A 22314-nucleotide genomic window follows, 5' to 3' on the forward strand; every position below is an offset into this window, starting at 1 on the left:
CAATGTCCTGGTCATCTGTCCGTTGTTTGTTCTGCAGCCAGAACAACACCACATAGCAATGCCTGCATTACAGCCCCTTTTACGTGATCAGAATGGTTTACATTTCATACCTTATCATGTTAATCTTTGGTCACATGATGTGTAGTCAAGCAGATCAAAAGAATTAATGCTGGGTCTGCCCGTGAGCTTCGCGACAGCTGTGACACATAGGTTCAGGCTGTGTAATAACACTGGGCACAGTCTCCACCTGTTTGTCCATATTCAGAGCTCTGGTACATGCACAGGAGAACTTGCAGTGTCCGCCAGTTCGCCTAAAGTCTTCTGCAACTTTTGAGGCATCATAAGAGATTCACATCATCGTTAGATCATTCCTACAAAATACAAGTGTGAATACCTAGGAATGATTTCAGTTTAGTGGGTTAAGTGAATGTATTAGTGATACCATCTGCAAGATGCACTGTAGCAATGCACCCAGGCTCCTTAGACAGCACCTTCCAAACCCATGATCGCTACCACCTATAAGGACAAGGGCAGCAGATGCATGGGAACACCACCTCTTGCAAGTTCCCCTCCAAACCACACACTGTCCTGACTTGGAACTATATTGCTGTTCCTTCATCTGTAGCTGGGTTTAAATCCTGGAACTCCCTTCCTAACAGCACTGTGGGTGTACCTACCCCACATGGACTGCAGTGGTTCAAGAAGGCAGCTCACCACCACCTTCTCAAGGGCAATTAGGGATGGGCCATAAATGCTGGCCCGGCCAGCGACACCCACATCCCAGGAACAAATAAAAATGCTGCCAAGACGAAAGTGCTTTGAGAAAGATTGGTGATGTTTGGTGTAAACTAGTGTCACCCCTCACTGGCCCATCTGAAGTAGAGCCAGACGCTATTTAATTACATGGAATGTACAGCACATTAACACACCATTTGGCGTAACTGGTCTATTTTGGTTTTTATACTCCACATGAGCCACTTCCCAACCCTCTTCATTTAACCCTATCAGCATAACAATCTATTCCTTTCTCACTTATGTTTACCTAACTTCCCTTCAATGGATCAATGCTATTCACCTCAACTATTCTTTGTGTTAGGGGGTTGCACATTCTAGAAGCTTTCTGGACAAAGAAGTTTCTCATGAAATCCCTATTAGATTTATTAGCGACTATTTTATATTTATAGCCCCTAGTTTTGGTCTCCCCCACAAGTGGAAACATCTCCACTACACCTACCCTATCAAACAATTTCATAATCTTAAAGAGCTCTATCAGGTCACCCCTCTGTCTTCACTTTTCTAGGGAAAAAATCCCCAGCCAGCTCAATCTTTCCTCATAGGTATAATTCGAGACAAAAAAACTCTTTTCCACCTGAAGGAGCAACGCATATCCTGTGATCTGGAATCTCTCATTGATACAAGTCCACCAGTGCAGACGTTAAGCATCAAGCTCAGTTGCCCTCAATATGTCATCACTATTGAACAATTTTCTCCAAATAAATAAAGTTGGAGATGAACAAAAGGATATTAATGTTGATAAATCTTTTTCATTCATTTTCTTTTTGAAGAGGAAGTGATGGTGAGATTGTTTAAGAAACATAAAGAACAAATATTGAAAGGAGTCATTCACTTCACTTGCTCTTTATTTTTGATCTTTTATGACATCTACCTGGAACATTACAGCATAGAATTACCCATTCCACTTTCTTCACACATCTACTGTTTTTGAAAGCTATAGCTAAGGACATTATTGTGAACTTCTGTTTTCTGATGAATAATAGGATCCTAAAGTTTGGCTAAAATCACTCATCTCTGTTTTAACCATCACCCTACATCAGTCAATTCAACCTGAGAAACTAGAAATCACATCATTGTGGCATCACTCAGAAAGGAATAGGGTTTTATTTTATTCCTCTCCAATGTCACCTTCTGAAAACAGTGATCCTGCCCTCTGTGTTAGAATATGAACAGATAAAGCTTTTCCACGCTACATAACTGTATCTTAGCCTATCGCATTTGATATTCCTGGCCCAAGGCTATATTAAGTATCACAATTATCTAAATTACAGGGCTAAATATTTGATGTATTACAAAGAGAGAAAATAGATACTTAAAACATTGACTTCAATGGGTTGGTGATCAGTATCTTGGTGATCTCCATCAAAATTGGAACAGGTCTTGTTTGGTTGAGGTTTAGAGTCCACTCTGGAAATGCAAAAGGGCAGTGCACAGATCTTGGTTTTATAAGCCCAACTTTAGCAAATAGTTTTTGGTCTTTTTTCACAAATCAACTGCAAGGTCATTCAGTGAGACTGTACTTCTCTCCGTCAGAATTGTTGTGTTGATGCTGCACAATCCTGCAAATGAACATGGTATAAAATCATATCACATTACTCTGAATAATCTGAAGTACAGACTAAAAACTTCCAATATATTGTTGGAATAAATATTAAACTCCAGATTATCTACTACTGGAAGACAAGCATTTGCTTTTTTCCTTGATCAAGGAAATGATAAACCAATGGGAAAATGTGGTTAGCTGTCTTCCAATGCTAAATTGTGTTAATGCTCTAGTTCATGATACAAACCCACCTTGGTGATGAATAACCCATGCAATAATAACAATTTGCATTTATATTGCACCTTCTGTTCCAAGACACTTCACAAGAGCATTATCAAACAAAATTTGACACTAAGCCACGTAAAGAGGGATTAGGACAGATGAGTTTTCATGAGAATTTGAAAGGAGGAGAGTGAAGGAGTGAAGGAGAGAGAAGTTTAGGAAGAGAAGTCCAGAGCTTAGGGCCTATGCAGCTGAAAGCACAGCCATCAATGGTAGAGTGATGAAATTCTGGAATGCACAGCTGGCCAGAATTGTAGAAGCACAGAGATGTCAGAGAATTGTACTTGCATTCCACTTTTTAGTGACACAGGTCTTTTGTAATGTACCTCTACGGAATAGGAAGGAATAGCCAAAGTGTACTGTGGAAAACATGACCTTAATGCTTTATTTAGGTCTGCCCCATGCAACTGAAATGGTGACATTTTATCAAAATCATACCTTTCATGGCATAGCTCAATCTACGTCAGGCGATATGCTGTTTTAGAATGACAGCAGTGTTATATCATGCAATGTGTAATCCATTATTCTGCTGATAAGATGGTCATGCGACGCTTTAGGACTACAAAGTTTAATTGTTAAATAAACAGGGTCTAATATAATTGAAAACTTAATGCTTAATTAGAGAGCTTTTTAAACAAGTGTTCTGTCAGTTTCAGGCTTCAACTCATGAGCAGATTTTATTTTTAGATTGTTTTCCAATTGTAACAAAGTGCAATATTTGCAATGTGACGTCTATGATCACAAACCATTTTTAACGTGTTACTAGAAGATCTCCCATAGCAATGTTCACAATGACTTGGAAGATGTGCTGTGTCATAACAATAATGTGTTATCAAAAAAGTGCGATAAGGAAAGTGTTAGAGGAAGTTGCAACACTAGTAGGAAGCATGGAAGACTTTAATATATTGTATATATCTTGTAATACTATATTTTATTAATATATTATACTATGTTGGAATATCAGCTTTTTAAATTTTATTATGTTAGAAACCTTGTAATGAGCCTGTAATCAAAGGTGGCAGCAGCAAAACAGCGGGGGTCAAAAACATTTATAAGCAATCTGAATTGTTACATTTCTGGAGACGTTTCTATTGGTAGATTATTGTTAGTCCAGATAGTTATATCTGTGATTTGATGCTTTTAAAATTTTTGGCTAAATCTAAAAGTGTGATGGTTGATGTATGGCACTGGAAATGTGATGTGACAGACATGTATTTTATAAGATTTGTATAAATATTCACTGCAAAAGTACATTGTCTTACAAAGTAGTTAGTCTACAGAAAGCCTTCCTCTGCATTACACATTCTCCTTCAAATTCTTCTTCTCTGTATCTTTATTCTGTCTCCTCTCCAATTCCCTCCCTTCACCCTCACAACTTCAAAACAATGGAGCTAATCTCTTCCTTGAATCTTCTCCTCCTCCCAAAATTTATAGGCTTTGAAAGCCCAAGATTGGGGTTACTAATCAACAATTTTTTGTTTAAACTAGTTCTCCAACTGGTTTCAGACTCGGTGGTGTTTTACACTACCACTCTTCATCCTTTACTTTGGCTCCTAATTTAAAACAAAACATTGTCCCCAACTTTTTCACTATGGGACAGTTTTTGGCAGGTGAGTTTTGGTTTCAGTTTAAAACTCATCCGCGCCATCGAAAATAGACCAGAGGCATTTTAATTCATGGGCCTCATTATAATCTCATAGGGAACAATTTCCAAGGGATCGGTCAGAATTAAACCAGAAATGCACCTCTTAAAGTGATGTTGTGATCCTCTGTGCTTGTTTTGTTTGTATGGTGCTAGAATAAGAAGCTTCTCAAGGAGTAGGTGCCAGATGCCAAGGTTCTCAGAAGCCTCCCTGCAAGAGCTCAGGGTGAGGGAGGAACTCTGCTCCCCAGCAATGCCAGAATGGTTGCTACACACATTCTTCACCAGGCATGGAGAGAGACTGCAGAAGTCATCAGCTTCAGGCGTGTTACTCACAGGACTTTCAGAGCAGGAAGCACTTCAGTAACCTCACTGGTATTCATTTATCTGTTTTGTTGCTATATTGAAATAACTGGATCTTTTTTGGAGATTAAACATTCCCATACAGAGAATTAATTGTTGGCTAATTGTGGCAATGCGCAGCTGAGACTTACAAAACAGGGAGATCAGAGGTTTGATCTTTGGTCTGTGCTAAGTTAACTGATGGCATTTGGGACCTTATAATTTGCCCTCAGGATGGGCAGAGAAAAACACCAGCTTGCTTTCCTGCTTCTGATGACTATCCAAGAGTCCCTCCTGGAAGTGAGTATATCAACAGTCAGTCCTGATTATAATGCCTCTGTAGCTGAATAGCCTAATGACATTCACTATCTAGATTTACAACTGAAGAATGGTAACTCAAACAAGCTACCAGAAGACAATCAACACCTGTAGAACTATACCTCAGCTTAGATTTGATGGCTTCAGAAATGGAGAAAGGGAAGGGAAAACAATTGCTGATAAATGAAGGAAAATGCTCTCCCACTACAAAATCTCTGGGAGTGTGTCAAGGTTGTCTTGCAAGGACAAATTTTGTATATTATTTCTTAGAAGAATTATTGCTTATTCAACAAAGAGAACTTGAATCCGAAGCAGGATTGCTAGCAAAAAATACCATCCCCAGGTAAGAAAAAGCACTACTGATTCAAGCATAGGCCTTCCTGGATATCCTATTAACTTTAGGAAGCAACAAGCATACTCAAGACTGAGCTGTTGCACTCCATGAAATACCTTGGAGGGATTGCTGGTTATGGCTGTAACTTTACTTGCACTGAGAGAAGTAATGTTTCTCTGGGCCATGAGACTGATTGAGGGCTGGATTTTATGGGCCCCCCTGGGGCGGGGTTGGAGGCTGGGGGACCCCTAGAATTGCAATGGGGGGTGGGGGGCACAGGGCCCATCACCAAACGATTTTGTCGGAAGCAGGAGAAGCCGACGGCGGCTTTCCCACCCAGAGTCCAGTTGAGGCCCTTAAGTCGCCTATTAACGGCCATTTAATAGACTTTTCCCCCGCCGCTGGAATTTAACCAGCAGTGGAGATGTCTCTGCCACACGGGGAGGTTGCCCAGTAATACAAGGCACCCTCCCTGCGGGCTTGGGGGAGATGGGGGGGTGGGGTCCCACATCCCTGGGCAATCTGTGGTCCACGGAGGATTCCTGCCGGGAAAAACACCACCTCCCTGGACACCTCTCCTCCTGCACTACACCCCATCCTCCCATCCACCCCTCGCCAGAGCCCTTCGGACTGGCCCCGGCAACTCCGCCCCACTTACTTGAGGTCTGGGTCTCCAGCGCTGGACTTGGATCAGAGGCCTCTGTAATACTGGCAGTGGGCACCGCTCCCGGTGGTGTTGCCGATACTGCTGAGCTGCCAGTCCTATAATTAGCTGGCAGCTCTTGGAGGCGGGTTCTCCATCTGTAAAGGGACAGGGGTCCTGACGCCAGCTACTTCAATGCCAAAGCAATGCAAGATCGTGCTGGGGAGTGGGGTGCTGGGGAGTGGAGCGCAGGATGCTCAGAAAGGCCGAGGTGGGGTCCCCCTGCCATTTTGGCCCGGTGCTGGGAGCCCCACCAGCACCACAAAATCCAGCCCTGAGTGTGCCATACACACTGACCAATACAATCTGAAGCCACAGCAGCAAAGCAAGTAGCAGGTTGGTTTGCTTAAGGTGTTGGACATTTGGCATGTCTGACAAACTGTCATCGGCTAATTTTGATTCTTTTTGTGAAATTGCTCCATTTTTAAAGTAATTTTATTTTGAAAGTATTTTGATTTGGTAAACAGCAAATATAAAGTCTATGTGTGATAGATTAAAAGGAGTTGTTAGTCAGTGGTGAAAAGTAAACAATCTGTTGTCTCTGTGGAAAGCTCACTGACCTGCTCTGTGTTTCCAGTATTTTCTGTTTTTAGTTGGAATTTGCTATGGCACCCAATTTTCCAAGGTCTGTTTATTGCAATAATCATACAAGTCTCAGTTACAATTTGGATGAGTGCAGGAACATAATAATCATGGAATCTAAAATTTAAATGGATTGGCATAATAGGATGCCAAAAATTCTGCAAGTGTTGTCAACTCATTAGCAACCTTTGCCAAGGCTGGAGAAGTAGGGTATTAAGAAGTGACAAACAAAACTGAAGGGAAAGGAAAGGAAAATTAAAACACAAGCATAAGTCTTCAGGCAAGAAACAGGGAAACCCAGTACCAAACCTTTTGCTTAATAGCTGCTGAAGTGCAGATGGTGCTGCATGAGCTGTTTGTGAGGTGAGTTGCTCTCTATGCCTCTGCACAGTACCATCCCCATTAACCACAGTGGAGTCAAGTTTCAGACCACAGCTAATGATTAGTTTAGTTTAGAGATACAGCACTGAAACAGGCCCTTCGGCCCACCGAGTCTGTGCCGACCATCAACCATTAATAGCATAGGATGTACCAGCTCTATGCTGCATGGTAGTCTTAGGTGCAGCAGTAGATGGCACAACTCTATTTGGCCCTCTGATGACCAGGGCCCTGTAAAGACAATTGTTGTCAGGTAGGTGTGCCAGGATCTATACATATGGTTTATGGTGCCATCTTGGCATTGTTATGGACTTGTATTATTTTTCTCCTCGGATTAAAACAGTGAGCCTTTAAGACTCTGTTTGCAAACAGTGCGACTTTGAAACAGGGAGAGACATTTTAGATTTCTGGGGACAGTGTGCCACAGCTGCATTTTGTTACCTAGGCAACAGCAGGAGAAAGAGAGGTCACATGGTATAATGTTTCCACTTAACTGTGTGTAAAATCTGGCAAAACTGGTGTGAACCAGTTTTGTTTGGAGAGACTCACCAGCGAAGCACACTGAAAAGAGCTGTCTATTCTCGCTGAGAAGAAATTCTACAAGGAGCTACAGGCCAAGTTAGGTCCCTAAGGAAAGAAAAAGCTATTTCTTTTAAGAGACCATTTGGTATTGCTGAAGGAACTGTTGATGCCTGCTGCAGCTAAAGAGTTTGAATGCCTATCAAATACAGACTGTGTCATCAAATCCAAGTGAAGACTTTGAGTGGCCTTGATTATTTCCACATTAGAATACCTCATCCATAAGGAACGTAACTCAAAAAGACTTACTCATTTATTTATTCTTAATAAACAGCTAATTTTAAAAACACCACTTTTAAAACCAGTTAACTACAGTTATTTTTGACTGTATGTGTGTGAATGGGAAAGTTAGATTAAAACAAGAAGTTATAAGGTCTTTAGACATAGGTTTATCATAATAATGTTTAAGATTTCATTTTAATAAATAGTTACATTTGTTGTTGTCTAAAGATACCTGGTTTGGTCTGTTTTATTCCGAGGGTTACTACAGTGTTTAATTTGACTGTTTTCCAGTTGGATGGGAAGACTTTAATAATATGCTGTGACCTGTGGAGTGATGGGACTGAATCGACAGTGTGTTGCTCCCGCTGTGCTCGTTACATACTTAATTGGGGGGCTCGAGTTTGGAATCATATTAATTTCTCATCTTTGGGATAACACATAAATTGGGGTCTTGCGTCTGGCATCATATTAATTGCTCTTGCGTCTGGGATCATATTAATTGGAAATTTGATTGCACCAATCACGAAGGAATAAAAGGAACCAGGTTTCTTGTATAATAAGGTACAGACTATATCATCAGAATGGCATTAGCAGTTGCAGAGTTTCTGGGGAAAGAGAATGTTTCCCTCAGTGACTTGATAACTTTAACTAAGAATAAACTAAAAGAATTGGCGGCAAAATTGTGGTTAGAATTGAAATCAGGTGCCAAAAAAGCAGTGATAATTGACCTAATAGCCCAACATCTGGAATTAGACGAAGAAGAAGAGGAACAAGAAGGTAGTAAGTCAGAGAGTGATGCAGTGGAATTAGCCAAAATTTAACTAGAAATGAAAAGACTTGAACAGGAAAAAGAAATAGCAAGAAGAAAACATGAATTGGAAAAGAGAAAAGGGAGAAAGAGAAAACATTTCAGAGTGAAAGAGAAGAGAGGGAATTTAGATTAAGAGAGATGGAAGTAAAACAAAGATTTTGACTCCAGGGAAAATTCGGGTCAGGAAGGATCTGAATTCAGCCCAGGACCCAGAGAAAAGCTATTTAAATTTATACAAGTTCTTCCTAAGTTTGAGGAAATGGATGTAGAGGCATTTTTCATGTCTTTTGGAAAAAAGCCAAACAGATGAAATGGCTGAAAGAAAGCTGGACACTGCTTATGCAAAGCAGGTTGGTAGGCAGAGCTCATGAAGCCCATGCTTCCTGAAGAGGCTTCTGCAGATTATGAGATGTCAAAAAAGGCTATTCTCACTGTGTATGAGTTAGTCCCTGAAGCTTACTGTCAGAAGTTTCAGAACGTATGGAGTTTGGCTGGGCAGATATACGTGGAATTTGAGAGGGTGAAGCAAATTAATTTTACCATTGGATACTGGCATTAAAGATGGAAACTACATATGAGATCCTTTGAGAGTTGATTCTCTTGGAGGAATTTAAAAATTCCGTTCCTTCAGTATTGAGAACTCATGTAGATAACCTGAAAGTTTTGAAAGCTAGGCAAGCTGCAGAAATTGCTGCTGATTTTGAGCTTGTGAATAAGCCAAAACCTTTTGTCCATCACCCCCATAAGCCCGAGAAGGATAGAAAGTGGAAGAGTGAAAGGAAGGCAAGTAGCTGGGGACAAGAAGGAACAGCTGGGAATGCCCCAGGATCACCTCCTCAGGCCAGAAAGGAAGGTGCTGAGGGTAGAAATGAGGTTCGCAAGCTGAAGTGTTATCATTGCCACAAAATGGGTCAGCTTCATTCAGAATGCTGGAAATTGTGAGGTAAACCCATAGGACCTGTTGGGGTACACAAAGCCAATGCAGAGGAAAGGACTCTGTCTGAGAGTATAGCAGATCAGGCTGTAGCTTTAATAGCAGCTATAAAACCGGAGACAAAAACTAAAGTGAGTGCAGAGGTTAAGAAGAAATACCCGAATGTTATAATGAATTTCTGTCAAAGGGGAAAGTAACTCCATATCCTTTAAATGAGGCAGGAAAACCTATCATTCTACTCAGGGATACAGGAGCAACCCAAATACTCTTGCTGGGGAAAGATATAACGTTTCCACCTGAGAGCGCCTTGAACACTAAACTTTTAGTTAGTGGAGTTGGCGGGGAGTATACGCCCATACCTTTATATAAAGGACGCCTAGACTTAATATGTGGGATGGTAACTGTAGGAGTTGTCCACAGTTGGCCAGTATAGGGAATTGATCTACTCCTAGGAAATGATTTGGCCAGATCAAAAGTATCAGTTTCTCCTATAAATACAGAGGAACCCAGTGAAGTTAAGGAAATGGAGCAATTACAGGAACAAGTTCCGGGAATATTTCCTGCATGTGTAGTCACCCGAGAAATAGCTAAACAGGATCCATTGTCGGAGGTAAAAGTGGCACCACAAATAGATAGCCAAGTATCTGAAACCTTATTTGGGGATTTAGATAATCTAAATGAGATGCTTATCATTGCAGCACAGCAAGCTGATCCAGAATTATACCGAATAACACAGACGGCTCTGACAGAAGCTGATGCGAAAGGAGCTCCAGAAGGCTATTATATGGCAAATGGGGTTTTGAGGAGGAAATGGAGACCACCTCATAGACCCGTGGACGAAGACTGGACAGTTGTTGAACAGATACTGGTACCACCTAAATATCGCCAGGGATTATTAAAGTTAGCACATGACATTCCTTTTGCAGGACATAGGGGAATTCGGAAGACCAAATCACGTATAAGCCAACATTATTACTGGCCAGGTCTTACAAAGGATGTGAGACAATTTTGTAGAACATGCCATACATGTCAAATGGTGGGAAAACCGTAACCCACCATAAAACCGGCACCAATAGTTCCCACACCAGTGATTGAGGAACCATTTCACAGGGTATTGGTAGATTGTGCAGGACCCTTGTCAAAAACAAAAGCGGGACATCAATACAAACTTACTATCATGGATATGGCTACTGGGTTTCCAGAGGCCATTCCTTTGGGGACAATTACTGCTAAAGTAGTAGTAGAAAAGTTAACCCAATTCTTTACGAGATATGGGTTACCACTTGAAGTTCAATTGGATCAAGGTTCTAATTTTATGTCTTTTTAAGGTGTCATGGGCAATTTGGACATTAGACATTTGAAATCTTCAGCATATCACCCACAGTCACAGGGAGCTTTAAAGAGGTCCCACCAAACTCTCAAAACAATGATTAGAACATACTGTCACGAATATCTGCAAGACTGGGATTAAAAGACTAGGCTTTCTTTTATTTGCCATCAGAGACTCACCGAATGAGTCTACAGATTTCAGTCCTTTTGAACTGGTTTACGGACATGAAGTAAGACGTCCTCTAAAACTCATAAAAGACACATTCTTGGAACAAAAGAATGAATCATCGATACTGGACTATGTATCTGTGATCTGGAAAAGGCTCACAAAAGCTTGTGGTGTGGCTCAGGAATAACTTAAAACATCCCAAGCCAGTATGAAAAAATGGGCAGACAAGAATGCAAAATCCTGCAATTTTCAACCAGGGGATGAAGTATTGGTGTTACAGGGAGAACCATTAAAAGCATGGTTCAATGGCCCATATAGAGTGATCAAAAGAGTGGTTAAGGTAGATTAAACTCTGCTTCTCTCTCCACAGATGCTACCAGACCTGCTGAGAATTTCCAGCGTTCCTTGTTTTTATTTTAGATTTCTAGCATCTGCACTATTTTGCTTATATATTAAGGTAGATTACTTGATTGACACCCCTGAACGCCGGAAGAAGAACCGGTTGTGTCACATGTTAAAGCAATATTATCACTGGGAGGATAAACCAGTACACGTATGTCAGGTAATCGGGACTGTTGAGAAGTAAAAGGATAGTGAGGATGAGGCAGAAGGAGGCCTAGACAATGCTCAGATTGAACCTCCTACTATCAGATTAGTGAATACAGAATGGCTAGGAAAATTGAACAACATGCTTTGCACTTAGAGGCAAACCAATGTGAAGACCTAACCAGGCTTTTCAAAACATTTAAAAGAGTTTGTAGGGATAAGCTGGGATGTACAACCTTAGCTACACATGATGTGGATATAGGGGGGGAACCGTTCCTTTAAAACAACATTCCTACCACTAAAGTCCGGACAAACAAGCCCAAGTAAAAGCAGAGATCCAGTACATGCTTGCAAAAAATTTGATCGAACCTAGTCAAAGCAGCTGGAGTTCACCAATAGTTCTGGTACTGACGGGTCAACCCGGTTTCGTAGACTACAGAAAAGTCAACGCGGTAACGAAGGCAGTCTCCTACCCAATTCCGTATTTAGAAGACTGTATCAACAGAGTGGGCAGTGCTAGGTTTCTTACCAAGATTAACTTGTTAAAAGGATACTAGTAAGTTCTTTTGACTCCTCGAGCTTTTGTAACATCTGACGGTATTTATCAGTGCCGAATGATGCCACTCTGGCTAAAAAATGGCCCAGCCACTTTTCAAAGATTAATGAATCAGGTGCCAGTGTTCCCAACTATGTAGTGTATCTCGATGATGTACAATAACACTTGGTAAGAACACTTAAACCAGCTAAAATTCTGTTTAAAAAGTTACAGGCCGTGGACTTAGTGATAAATATGGAAAAAAGCGAATTCGGAAAAGCGAGAGTAACTTACCTCGGTCACATGGTGGGGCAAGGACAGGTATTGCTGAAAATGGCAAAGGTACAAGCCTCAGTGGAGTTCCCAATTCCTAAATTTAAATGGGAAATAATGAGGTTTTTAGGGATGTGCGGTTTTTACAGGAAATTTGTACGGAGTTTTAGTACTGTGGCTGTTCCATGAACCGATTTGCTGCAAAAATGGAAAACAAAGTAGTATGGTCAGATGAATGTCAGGCAGCAATCTTAACTATTGAACCAGTGTTGGCTGCTCCAGATTTTGAAAAACCCTTTAAAATAGCGATTGATGCTAGCAACCTGGGGGTTGGTGCAGTCCTATTGCAGGATAAAGAATTGGGCATAGAGAAGCCAGTAGGGTACTTTTCAAGAAAACTAAATTGCCATCAAAAAAGTATTTCACTGTGGAAAATAAACATTAGGACTTTTGCAGGCTCCCTGCCAAGACTATAAAAAAAAATACTAATGTACGCTGACCATAACCCACTAATGTTTGTGGAAAAGTTTAAAAACCAAAATGCTAGAATATTTAGATGCAGTTTGTTGTTACAGCCTTATCATTTGAAAATTGTACATATTTCAGGGAAAAACAATGTTACTGCCGAGGCTTTGTCATGAATTTAACCATGTTAACTTATATGGATGGCGATGCTACAAAGAAAATGCTGTAAATTATCAGTAGAGTGAATGGTATGTGAATGCGAAAAAATGTTAGAGTGTTTGTTTTCCCAGTTTCCATTTTTTTTGCATTGTAATGAAACGCATTTTTAAGAATGGCGTTTCATTTCGTCAAGGGCGGAGGTGTTACGGACTTGTATTATTTTTCTCCTCAGATTAAAACAGTGTGCCTTTAAGATAGGGAGAAAAGTTTTGGATTTCTGGGGACAGTGTGCCACAGCTGCATTTTGTTACCTAGGCAACAGCAGGAGAGAGAGAGAGGTCATATGGTATAATGTTTCCACTAAACTGTGTGTAAAACCTGCAAAAACTGGTGTGAACCAGTTTGTTTGGAGAGACACACCAGAGAAGCGCACTGAAGAGAAAAGAGCTGTCCATTTTCGCTCAGCAGAAATTCTACAAGGTGCTACAGGCCAAGTTAGGTCCCTAAGGAAAGAAAAAGCCTTTTCTTTTAAGAGACCATTTGGTATTGCTGAAGGAACTGTTGATGCCTGCTGCAGCGGAAGAGTTTGAATGCCTAGCAAACACAGACTGTGTCATCAAATCCAAGTGAAGACTTTGAGTGGCCTTTGATTATTTCCACATTAGAATACCTCATCCATAAGGAACGTAACCCACAGAGACTTACTCATTTATTTATTCTTAATAAACAGCTAATTTTAAAAACACCACTTTTAAAACCAGTTAACTACAGTTATTTTTGAGTGTGTCTGAGAGATTGGGGAAGTTTGATTAAAATAAGAAGTTATAAGGTCTTTAAATATAGGTTTATCTTAATAGTGTTTAAGATTTAGTTTTACTAAATAGTTAATTTGTCGTTGTCTAAAGATACCTGGTTTGGTCTGTTTTATTTTGGGGGTTACTAGCGTGTTTAATTTGACTGTTTTCTGATTGGGAAAACCTTAGTAACATGCTGCGACCTGTGGAGTGACAGGACTGAGTCGGCAGTGCATTGCTCCCGCCGCGGTCGTAACAGCATACACTAATTGCCTGCCAAAGCAAGGTAAGTTGATTTCTGTCTTTTGAAACAGATGAACAGGCACAAAGCCCACATGCAGCAAGACCTGGACAATATTCAAACTTGGCAAGTAACATTTGTGCCTCATAAGTGGCAGGCAATGACCATCTCCAACGAGAGAGAATTTAACCATCTCCCTTGACATTCACTAGCATTATCATCGCTGAATCCCCTACCATCAAGATCCTGGGGGTTACCATTGACTAGAAACTTTACTGGACCAGCCATATAAATACTATGGTTACAAGAGCAGGTTAGATTCTGGGAATTTTGCAGTGGGTAACTCACTTCCTGGCTCCCCGAAGCCTGTCCATCATCTATGAGGAATAAATCAGTAGTGTGATGGGATAATCTCCACTTGCCTGGATGAGTGAAGCTCCAAGAACACTCAAGAAGCTCGTTACCATCCAAGACAATGTAGCCTGCTTCATCGGCACCCATCTTAAATATTCACCATCAGTGGCAGCAGTGTGTACCATCTACAGGATGCACTGCAACAACTTACCAAGGCTCCTTAGACAGCACCTTCCAAACCCACAACCTCTACCACCCAGAACAGCAAGGGCAGTAGACACATGGGAACACCATCACCTGCAAGTTCCCCTCCAAGTCACACATCATCCTGACTTGGAACTATATTGTCATTCCTTCACTGTCTCTGGGTCAAAATACTGGAACTACCTCCCTAACAGCGCTGTGAGTGTACCTACACCATATTTTTTTATTTTAGAGATACAGCACTGAAACAGGCCCTTCGGCCCACCGAGTCTGTGCCGACCAACAACCACCCATTTATACTAACCCTACAGTAATCCCATATTCCCTACCTACACTAGGGGCAATTTACAACAGCCAATTTACCTATCACCTGCAAGTCTTTGGCTGTGGGAGGAAACCGGAGCACCCGGCGAAAACCCACGCGGTCACAGGGAGAACTTGCAAACTCTGCACAGGCAGTACCCAGAACCAAACCCGGGTCCCTGGAGCTGTGAGGCTGCGGTGCTAACCACTGCGCCACTGTACCGCCATATGGGCTACAGTGGTTCAAGAAGGTGGCTCACCACCACTTGCTAAAGGGTATTCAGGGATGGTCAATAAATGCTGGCCTTGCCAACGATGCTCACACCCAAAAGTGAATGTAAAAAACAGCCCACCTCCAGGAGTCTAACCTGACTGGCATCCCTTCATAGGTTCTCCACTCTTCTAAATGCCTCAGATAAGAGTAGACTCATTTCACATTGTTGTGATTTAGAAGAGACACACTGGATGTCTGAACATTTGAAATAGTGTTCAGGTGTATTTAAATGCCATTCCCTGTGTTTGAGGTGAGTGATTCTAATGCTGGCATTCTCCACTCCTTTGCCTCCACAGAGGAAAGTTTTACTTAGGTTGCTAGGGCCCCTTCATCCTCCCAAGAACTACTGACCTGGTTTAATTATGCCTTGTTAAAATGCAATCAAGTTCCCATCGACGTCATGGGACGCCAATTTGCATTAATTCATGAGGTATTCCTGGAGTCCGACGAGCACCTTATCCGTTGCCAAACCAGTGATACTAAAATCCAAAATCGGCAAGAGTGGAGAAAGAAATGGAGCCGAATGAAGTGACTTAAAATTCCCTCTTACATTCTGTCTCTAATGAAGCAATAATTTTGGTGGGTTCTATAAAGGGCGGGCGATCCAGTCTGGAAGATTATTGCCCAGATGGAGAAGATGAAAATCTACCCATTGAGTATAGCTGTAATGGGCCTTACAAAATGTGGCATGCTGCTCCTCATTCCAGGCTTATTCTGTTAGCAAAGTGGCATTAGTTTGGTCTGTTGCCATTATCAGACATCTATATGTTCTCTTCTAACACTAACATCCAATGTTGGGGTCATATAAAGTAAGCTTTACCCTTCATTTAACTGCGAGTATGTGATGCTGATAATGGGTATCCAAATAGGAAAATGTTCACTTTCTTATTACTGATGTCCTTGACCTTGATGAGCACAAAATTCACGCAAAAAGTCACTACAAATTAAATATCAATAACTGGGCATGTGTGTGTGCTGACCAGATTGAGGGCAAGACAATGACTAAATGATAAAGACAAAGAATAAGACTGGCAAACACCTACTCTGACCTCAGTCCAGAAGGAATTACACATTACTTTTATTGAAACATATTATTTAAATTTCTATAGTTAGATTAAAATAACAAACATGTCTATTGCATTTCATAAATAACATTGGGAAAGATATTGACCCTGAAATTCCATTGTAGTGGGCATCACAGCACAAGTGCTGGGATGTGCCCATCCCAGACTTTGCTGCTGACCCCACCAAAGTTTGCGGGGTCAAGGGGAGGTCTCTTTGGATTGGTACCATTGGCAGATACCTACACCATTCAAGGTGCATATTTGGCAAAGTCCATTCTGCAATACCCCTTGTCATAGTTATGGCTGGAGTATGCCAGAACAGTGACACCATTTGGGGACTATTATTTCTAAGGAAATAGCAAGAGGAATACTGAATCCAAGAAGTTTCTCAACCAACTATTAGGCATACTGAATATTTGGCCTCATATAAACAGGGGACATCCTGCAACAGTCTTGTACAAAAAACATTAGAAGAAACAAGGAATTCTAGAAAAGGGGAATCAATGTCAGAATGAAAAAGAAAATTCATTCAATTTTTGTTTTAAATTTTAACAAAATGAACTAAATTGCTCTAACATCAAAGTAATATCAAATGCATTATAAAAGGACCATAAGCTTGGAAGACAGAAGTAGTTATTATGAGGTGAAATTTGTCTGGGACAAATATGTTTCCTAATGTTACTTTTACACTCCATCTGATTTAATATGTGGTCAATAGAGAAGGACATTGGGCGGAATGCAAAAGAGGTTGCCGATGCGTTATCACTCACTTTCCACTACTGCCCCAGATTAATTTCATTCCCCATTGAGTAAAACGGTGCATGCCCCAGGTTGTAATAACAAAGCTTAGCCAAAGCTGTGCTTACACTTAGTAAATTATAGATTTCATGAAAAATGTTTTTATTTAAAAATATTCATCTAGACATGAGTACATGTGCCATCATCATTTAGCATGTATACACCATTACAAGAGCCAAAACCTGTACATTTCACGTGGTTTAAGAAATCAGGGCTCATTGTGAAGTGTAGCCAAATTTAGTTCCCTCCATTACAGAAGTATTAATACTGTAATTGGACCTACCTGATACTCTGAATGCTGTCAGCTGAACCTCCTAAAAAAATGAATTTGTACAATGAAAAACAACCAAAAGTAACTTAATATGTAATACAGTCACAACATATCTTATACAGTGATTATAAAAAGTGAATCATCGACGCACAATTATAATTTTCACAAAAGTAAAGAGTAAGATATATGACCTTGGAGATAACTTGAAGCTGTAGTTCAGTAAATATATATTTTAATATCAATTTTCATTTGTGATTTTCAAAGCAAATGTGTTTTGCATATCATTTTTAAATTATATAGTTATTACATATAATTTGCAGCACAGAAACAGGCCACTCAGCTGCTTCAATCATAAGGTCAGAAGTGGCGATGTTCGCTGATGATTGCACAATGTTCAGCACCATTCACGACTCCTCAGATACTGAAGCAGTCTGTGTCGAAATGCAGCAAGACCTGGACAATATCCAGGCTTGGCCTGATAAGTGGCAAGTAACATTCGCGCCACACAAGTACCAGGCAATGACTATCTCAAACAAGAGAGAAGCTAACAATCTCCCCTTGACGTTCAATGGCATTACGATTGCTGAAGCCCCCACTATCAACATCCTGATAGTATCCTCAAGATACTGAACTAGAGTAGCCATATAAATATCGTGGCTACAAGAGCAGATAAGTGATTAGGAATCTTTCAGAGAGTAACTCACCTCCTGACACCCCAAAGTCTGTTCACCATTTACAAGGCACAAGTCAGGAGTGTAATGGAATACTCTCCACTTGCCTGGATGGGTGCAGCTCCAACAACACTCAAGAAGCTCGACAATATCCAGGACAAAGCGTCCCGCTTGATTGGCACCCCATCTACAAACATTCACTCCCTCCACCACCAATGCACAGTGGCAAAAGTATGTACCATCTACAAGATACACTGCAGCAATGCATCAAGGCTCCTTAGACAGCACCTTCTAAACCCACGACCTCTACCACCTGGAAGGACAAGGCAGCAGCTGCATGGGAACACCACCACCTGCAAGATCCTCTCCAAGCCACATACCATCCTGACTTGGAACTATATCGCCGTTCCTTCACTGTCGCTGGGTCAAAATCCTGGAACTCCTGTCCTAACAATACTGTAGGTGTACCTACCCCACATGGACTGCAGTGGTTTAAGAAGGCAGCTCACCACCACCTTCTCAAGGGCAATTAGGGATTTGACTGTTTTCCAGTTGGGTGTGAAGACTTTAATAATATGCTGCGACCCTGTGGAGTGATGGGACTGAATCGACAGTGCGTTGCTCTTGCCGCAGTCGTAACATATTTAATTGGGCGGCTCATCCGGGGATCAGAATCAGACTAATTGGGGGGCTTGCACTTGGAATCATATTAATTGCTGTCGCATCTGGGATCATATTAATTGGAAACTTGATTGTTGGGATCCAAATCTAACACCAATTATGAAGAAATAAAAGAAATATGCTGTGACCTGCGGAGCAATGGGACTGAATTGACAGTGCATTGCTCCCACCTCAGTCGTAACACAGTACAGGGTGGGATGAAGTGCCAGTACTGGAGATCTTCTGCTTTAAATTGGGTAGGTAAGAGCGGAATCAAGTGAGGGCAGTCCCATTGACCTGGACAACGGAAGTGAGGCATTGGAGGAGAATGGTATGCTTGACCATGTCAAAGGCTGCACAAAGGTTGAGGATGGATGATTTTTGCTGTTCAGAATGATCCTGGTGTAGTGGTTGGTTTTGGTAGAGGAATGTGAGGTTTGATGTGCTCCAGTTAGATTTCGTGATAAATGACTAAAGCAGTTGCACACCTGATATACTCAAGTCTATGCTCCTTGAACTTGAGGGACTGAAGATGAGTCCAGTCTAGGGGAATGATCAAAATGGGAGATTTGCTTGGGGCTAGGACATCAAAGGTGGAGATGAGAAAGTGGTTGGACAAGTTGACAACTGCACAAGTATTGTGACAAATGGAAGACCAAAATTGGGAGTGTGAAAATGCAGCTGCAAATGATTTGGGGGAAGAGTTTCTCCCCGCCCCCCCCCCCCCCCACCACCCTCACCACCCCCGCCAAGAGAGATGCAGAAGGACAATAGGCTTGAAAGGAGTGGCGGGTTCATGAGAAAAATGGGCTCGTCAGTGATCAAGGCAATGAGAGTAGAAAGGCCACATGAGATAACAAGGTCAAGGGTGTGATTTCTGAATTCACATATTTTTTATGATATGTTTTCAGAAAAAAAATTGAATTGAAACTATCTCACTTTCACAACCTGGAAAATAATTTATTATTTCATTCTAATTTACGATTGTGTGGAAAAAGTACCCCCTTCAGTTAACTTTTGACTTTCTTTTATAAAACAAGATATTTAAAGTCTTTAAGTGGAGACAAGAATAAGCTCAATATATGAACTGGCATGAAACTGAATTTAGAAAATTCAAATGGTGATTACTGTAAGCTGTTTTATTGTTCTAATCACTCCTAGGTTTTTTAGAAAATTCAGTTAAAAGAAAGAAAGAAAGACTTGTATTTACATAGCACCTTTCACAACCACCGGCTGTCGTAAAGTGCTTTACAGCCAATGAAGTACTTTTGAAGTGTAGTCACTGTTGTAATGTAGGAAGCACGGCAGCCAATTTGTGCACAGCAGACTCCCACAAACAGCAATGTGATAATGACCAGATAATCTGTTTATGTGATGTTGATTGAGGGATAAATATTGGCCAGGACACCAGAGATAACTCCCCTGCTCTTCGTTGAAATAGTGCCATGGGATCTTTTACATCCACTCCCTCAGTACTTCACTGGAGAATCAGCCTTGATTTTTGTGCTGAAGCCCTGGAGTAGGACTTGAACCCAGAACCTTGTGATTTAGAGGTGAGAATGCTACACAGTCTCTTTTCTTAAGAAGTTCCAATACAAAAATGTCCACAGATACTTATGCAAATACTGCAAAATATTCAGAGCCAGTTACCAAATGCAGTATTGTACAAAATATGATCTCAGGGTTGCACCTGCTGTTGAATGGAATGGTAGAACAGGGAGTCATCTTGTGGTTCTAAAGATGGCAAATTATCAACCTCAGTTGGATCACTTGGGAGAGAGGCCAACAGGATAAGAAAAGCTGAGAGTAAAAACTGGCAGCAAAGCTGCTTGTGATCCTTCTGAGTGGGATTGGCAGACACTGTGAGGAAGGCTGCTTTGCTGACCCTCTTGCCCAGTGAATGGCGTAGACAGGGAAATCCTCAAGGTGTGACAGAAAAATAATCATCACCACAAATTGCCATTTAAAAGAGTATAATCACAAAGTGTTTTCACAGACTATGCTTCAGAAATTTACTACTTATTGCTCTCCGTTTGGCATTTCCATTAGTTTAAATGAGATAAATCTGCAGTTGATTTTACCAAATGGAAAGCAAACAAATAAATTCAGCAATCAAGATGAGCCAAGACTCTTTCAACGATGCAGTACTTTATGAGTTGTAACAAATTCAAAGGAAAAAAACATCTCCACTCACAAAAAGATAAAGCAAGATGGAACAAAAATATACATTTTTAAATTTTCCACATTCAGACAGTTTTTTACTTTTGAAACTTAAGGGCTTATTAGGTAGAGATACCCTAAGGGAGCTTTAATTCTTACATATTGCCAATGGGCTCCCAAAACCTAGGAGTGATTAGAACAATAAAACAGCTTACAGTAATCACCATTTGATTATGTGACCAACTGAAGCTAGTAACCAAAGCATCTTACTTTACTCATTCTTCTAACTTGGTTTTCTTTTATGGCTTTTCCACTGAGAACTGTAATCAGTAGGCTGGCTCAAGGTGCAGGAGTCCCTGGAGTGCATCTCCCTCTTCAACTGGTATTCAGTTCTGAACACTGGTGGAAGTAATGGGTTCCTCTGAGTATTGCAGGCAGAGCCAAGTCCATGGCATCATGGGTGGCTCAGCTGTACTGGGGAGGAGGAAGGAGAGTGCCAAAGCAATAGTGGTAGGGGATTCTATAGTGAGGGGAACAAATAGGTGCTTCTGCAGCCACAGACATGACTCCAGGATGGTATCTTGCCTCCCTGGTGCCAGGGTCAAGGATGTCACTGAGCAGCCACAGGACATTCTGAGGGGGGAGTGGGAACAGCCAGAGGTCATGGTCCATATTCGCTCCATGACATAGGCAGAAAGAGGGATGAGGTCCTGCAGGCAGAGTTTAGGGAGCTAAGAGAAAAATTGAAAAGTAGAACCTCAAAGGTAGTAATCTTTGGATTACTCTGTATCACATCTAGTGAATACAGGAATAGGAAGATAGAGCTAATGAATATGTGGCTGGAAAAATGGTGCAGAAGGGAGGGCTTTAGATTCCTGAGTCATTGGAGACCAGCTTGAAATCTGAAGCATTTCCACTAATAGTGGGCTCAGATTTGTTGAAGTATAATGGTACAAGGTATTCATTCATTTTAAGAGGCCATGCTGATGCTCTTTGTCGCCTAGTGGTGTACAAGAGAGATCAAAGGCTCCCTCTGGTGTCAGACTTGACAATTATTTACACTGCAAAGTTTGCAATCTGAAACCCAGTCAGGTCGTTGAGTTATATTGATATGAATCATATTGATAGTGGAGATTTCCAAACCCAAATTTTCTTGGTCTGTAATACCCACCAGATTTGCTGTTTTATTAATTTCTCCATGTAACTGCGATGTCATTGCACTATATCTTGTTTGCTCACTCCTGGTTATGGGATCCTATCCGATCCACATAGGTGAATAGGTTCACCTATTTAGGAAGCACCACAGCACATCCAATGCTAGACAATTAGATGAACCACAGATTGTTTAAAGTCAGTAGTGCTTTTGGAAGGCTCCGTATGTGGTATGGGATATAAGGGGTATTAAACTGTGAACAAAACAAGGTCTATGAGACAATCATTATAAACAGCCTTACTCTGTGTGTGTGTGATAGCTGGACCATTTACAGTTGTTACCCCAGAAAACTCAATCATTTTCACTGAAGTTACCTTAGAAAGATCACAAAAGTTTGATGGTGGCACACTGAGGTCCTCATATAAC

At 41.1% G+C, this 22314-nt stretch overlaps 1 protein-coding gene across 3 annotated transcripts in view; it reads right to left on the reverse strand.

The window, feature by feature from the left end:
- Window positions 1–1642: 1642 nt before the first annotated feature.
- The window catches only part of adgrd2 (adhesion G protein-coupled receptor D2), a 198185-nt gene continuing 177513 nt past the window's right edge, over window positions 1643–22314 (reverse strand). For all 3 annotated transcript variants that reach the window (XM_068012504.1, XM_068012502.1, XM_068012503.1), the window contains 2 exons: window positions 17257–17287; window positions 1643–2354 (listed from right to left, as the gene is read on the reverse strand). In XM_068012504.1, the coding sequence (XP_067868605.1) occupies window positions 2278–2354; window positions 17257–17287 (108 nt within the window). In that variant the 3' untranslated portion in view covers window positions 1643–2277. The remainder of the gene's footprint in view (window positions 2355–17256; window positions 17288–22314) is intronic.

This window comes from Heterodontus francisci, chromosome 32, assembly GCF_036365525.1.
Source record: "Heterodontus francisci isolate sHetFra1 chromosome 32, sHetFra1.hap1, whole genome shotgun sequence".
Lineage (NCBI taxonomy): Eukaryota > Metazoa > Chordata > Chondrichthyes > Heterodontiformes > Heterodontidae > Heterodontus > Heterodontus francisci.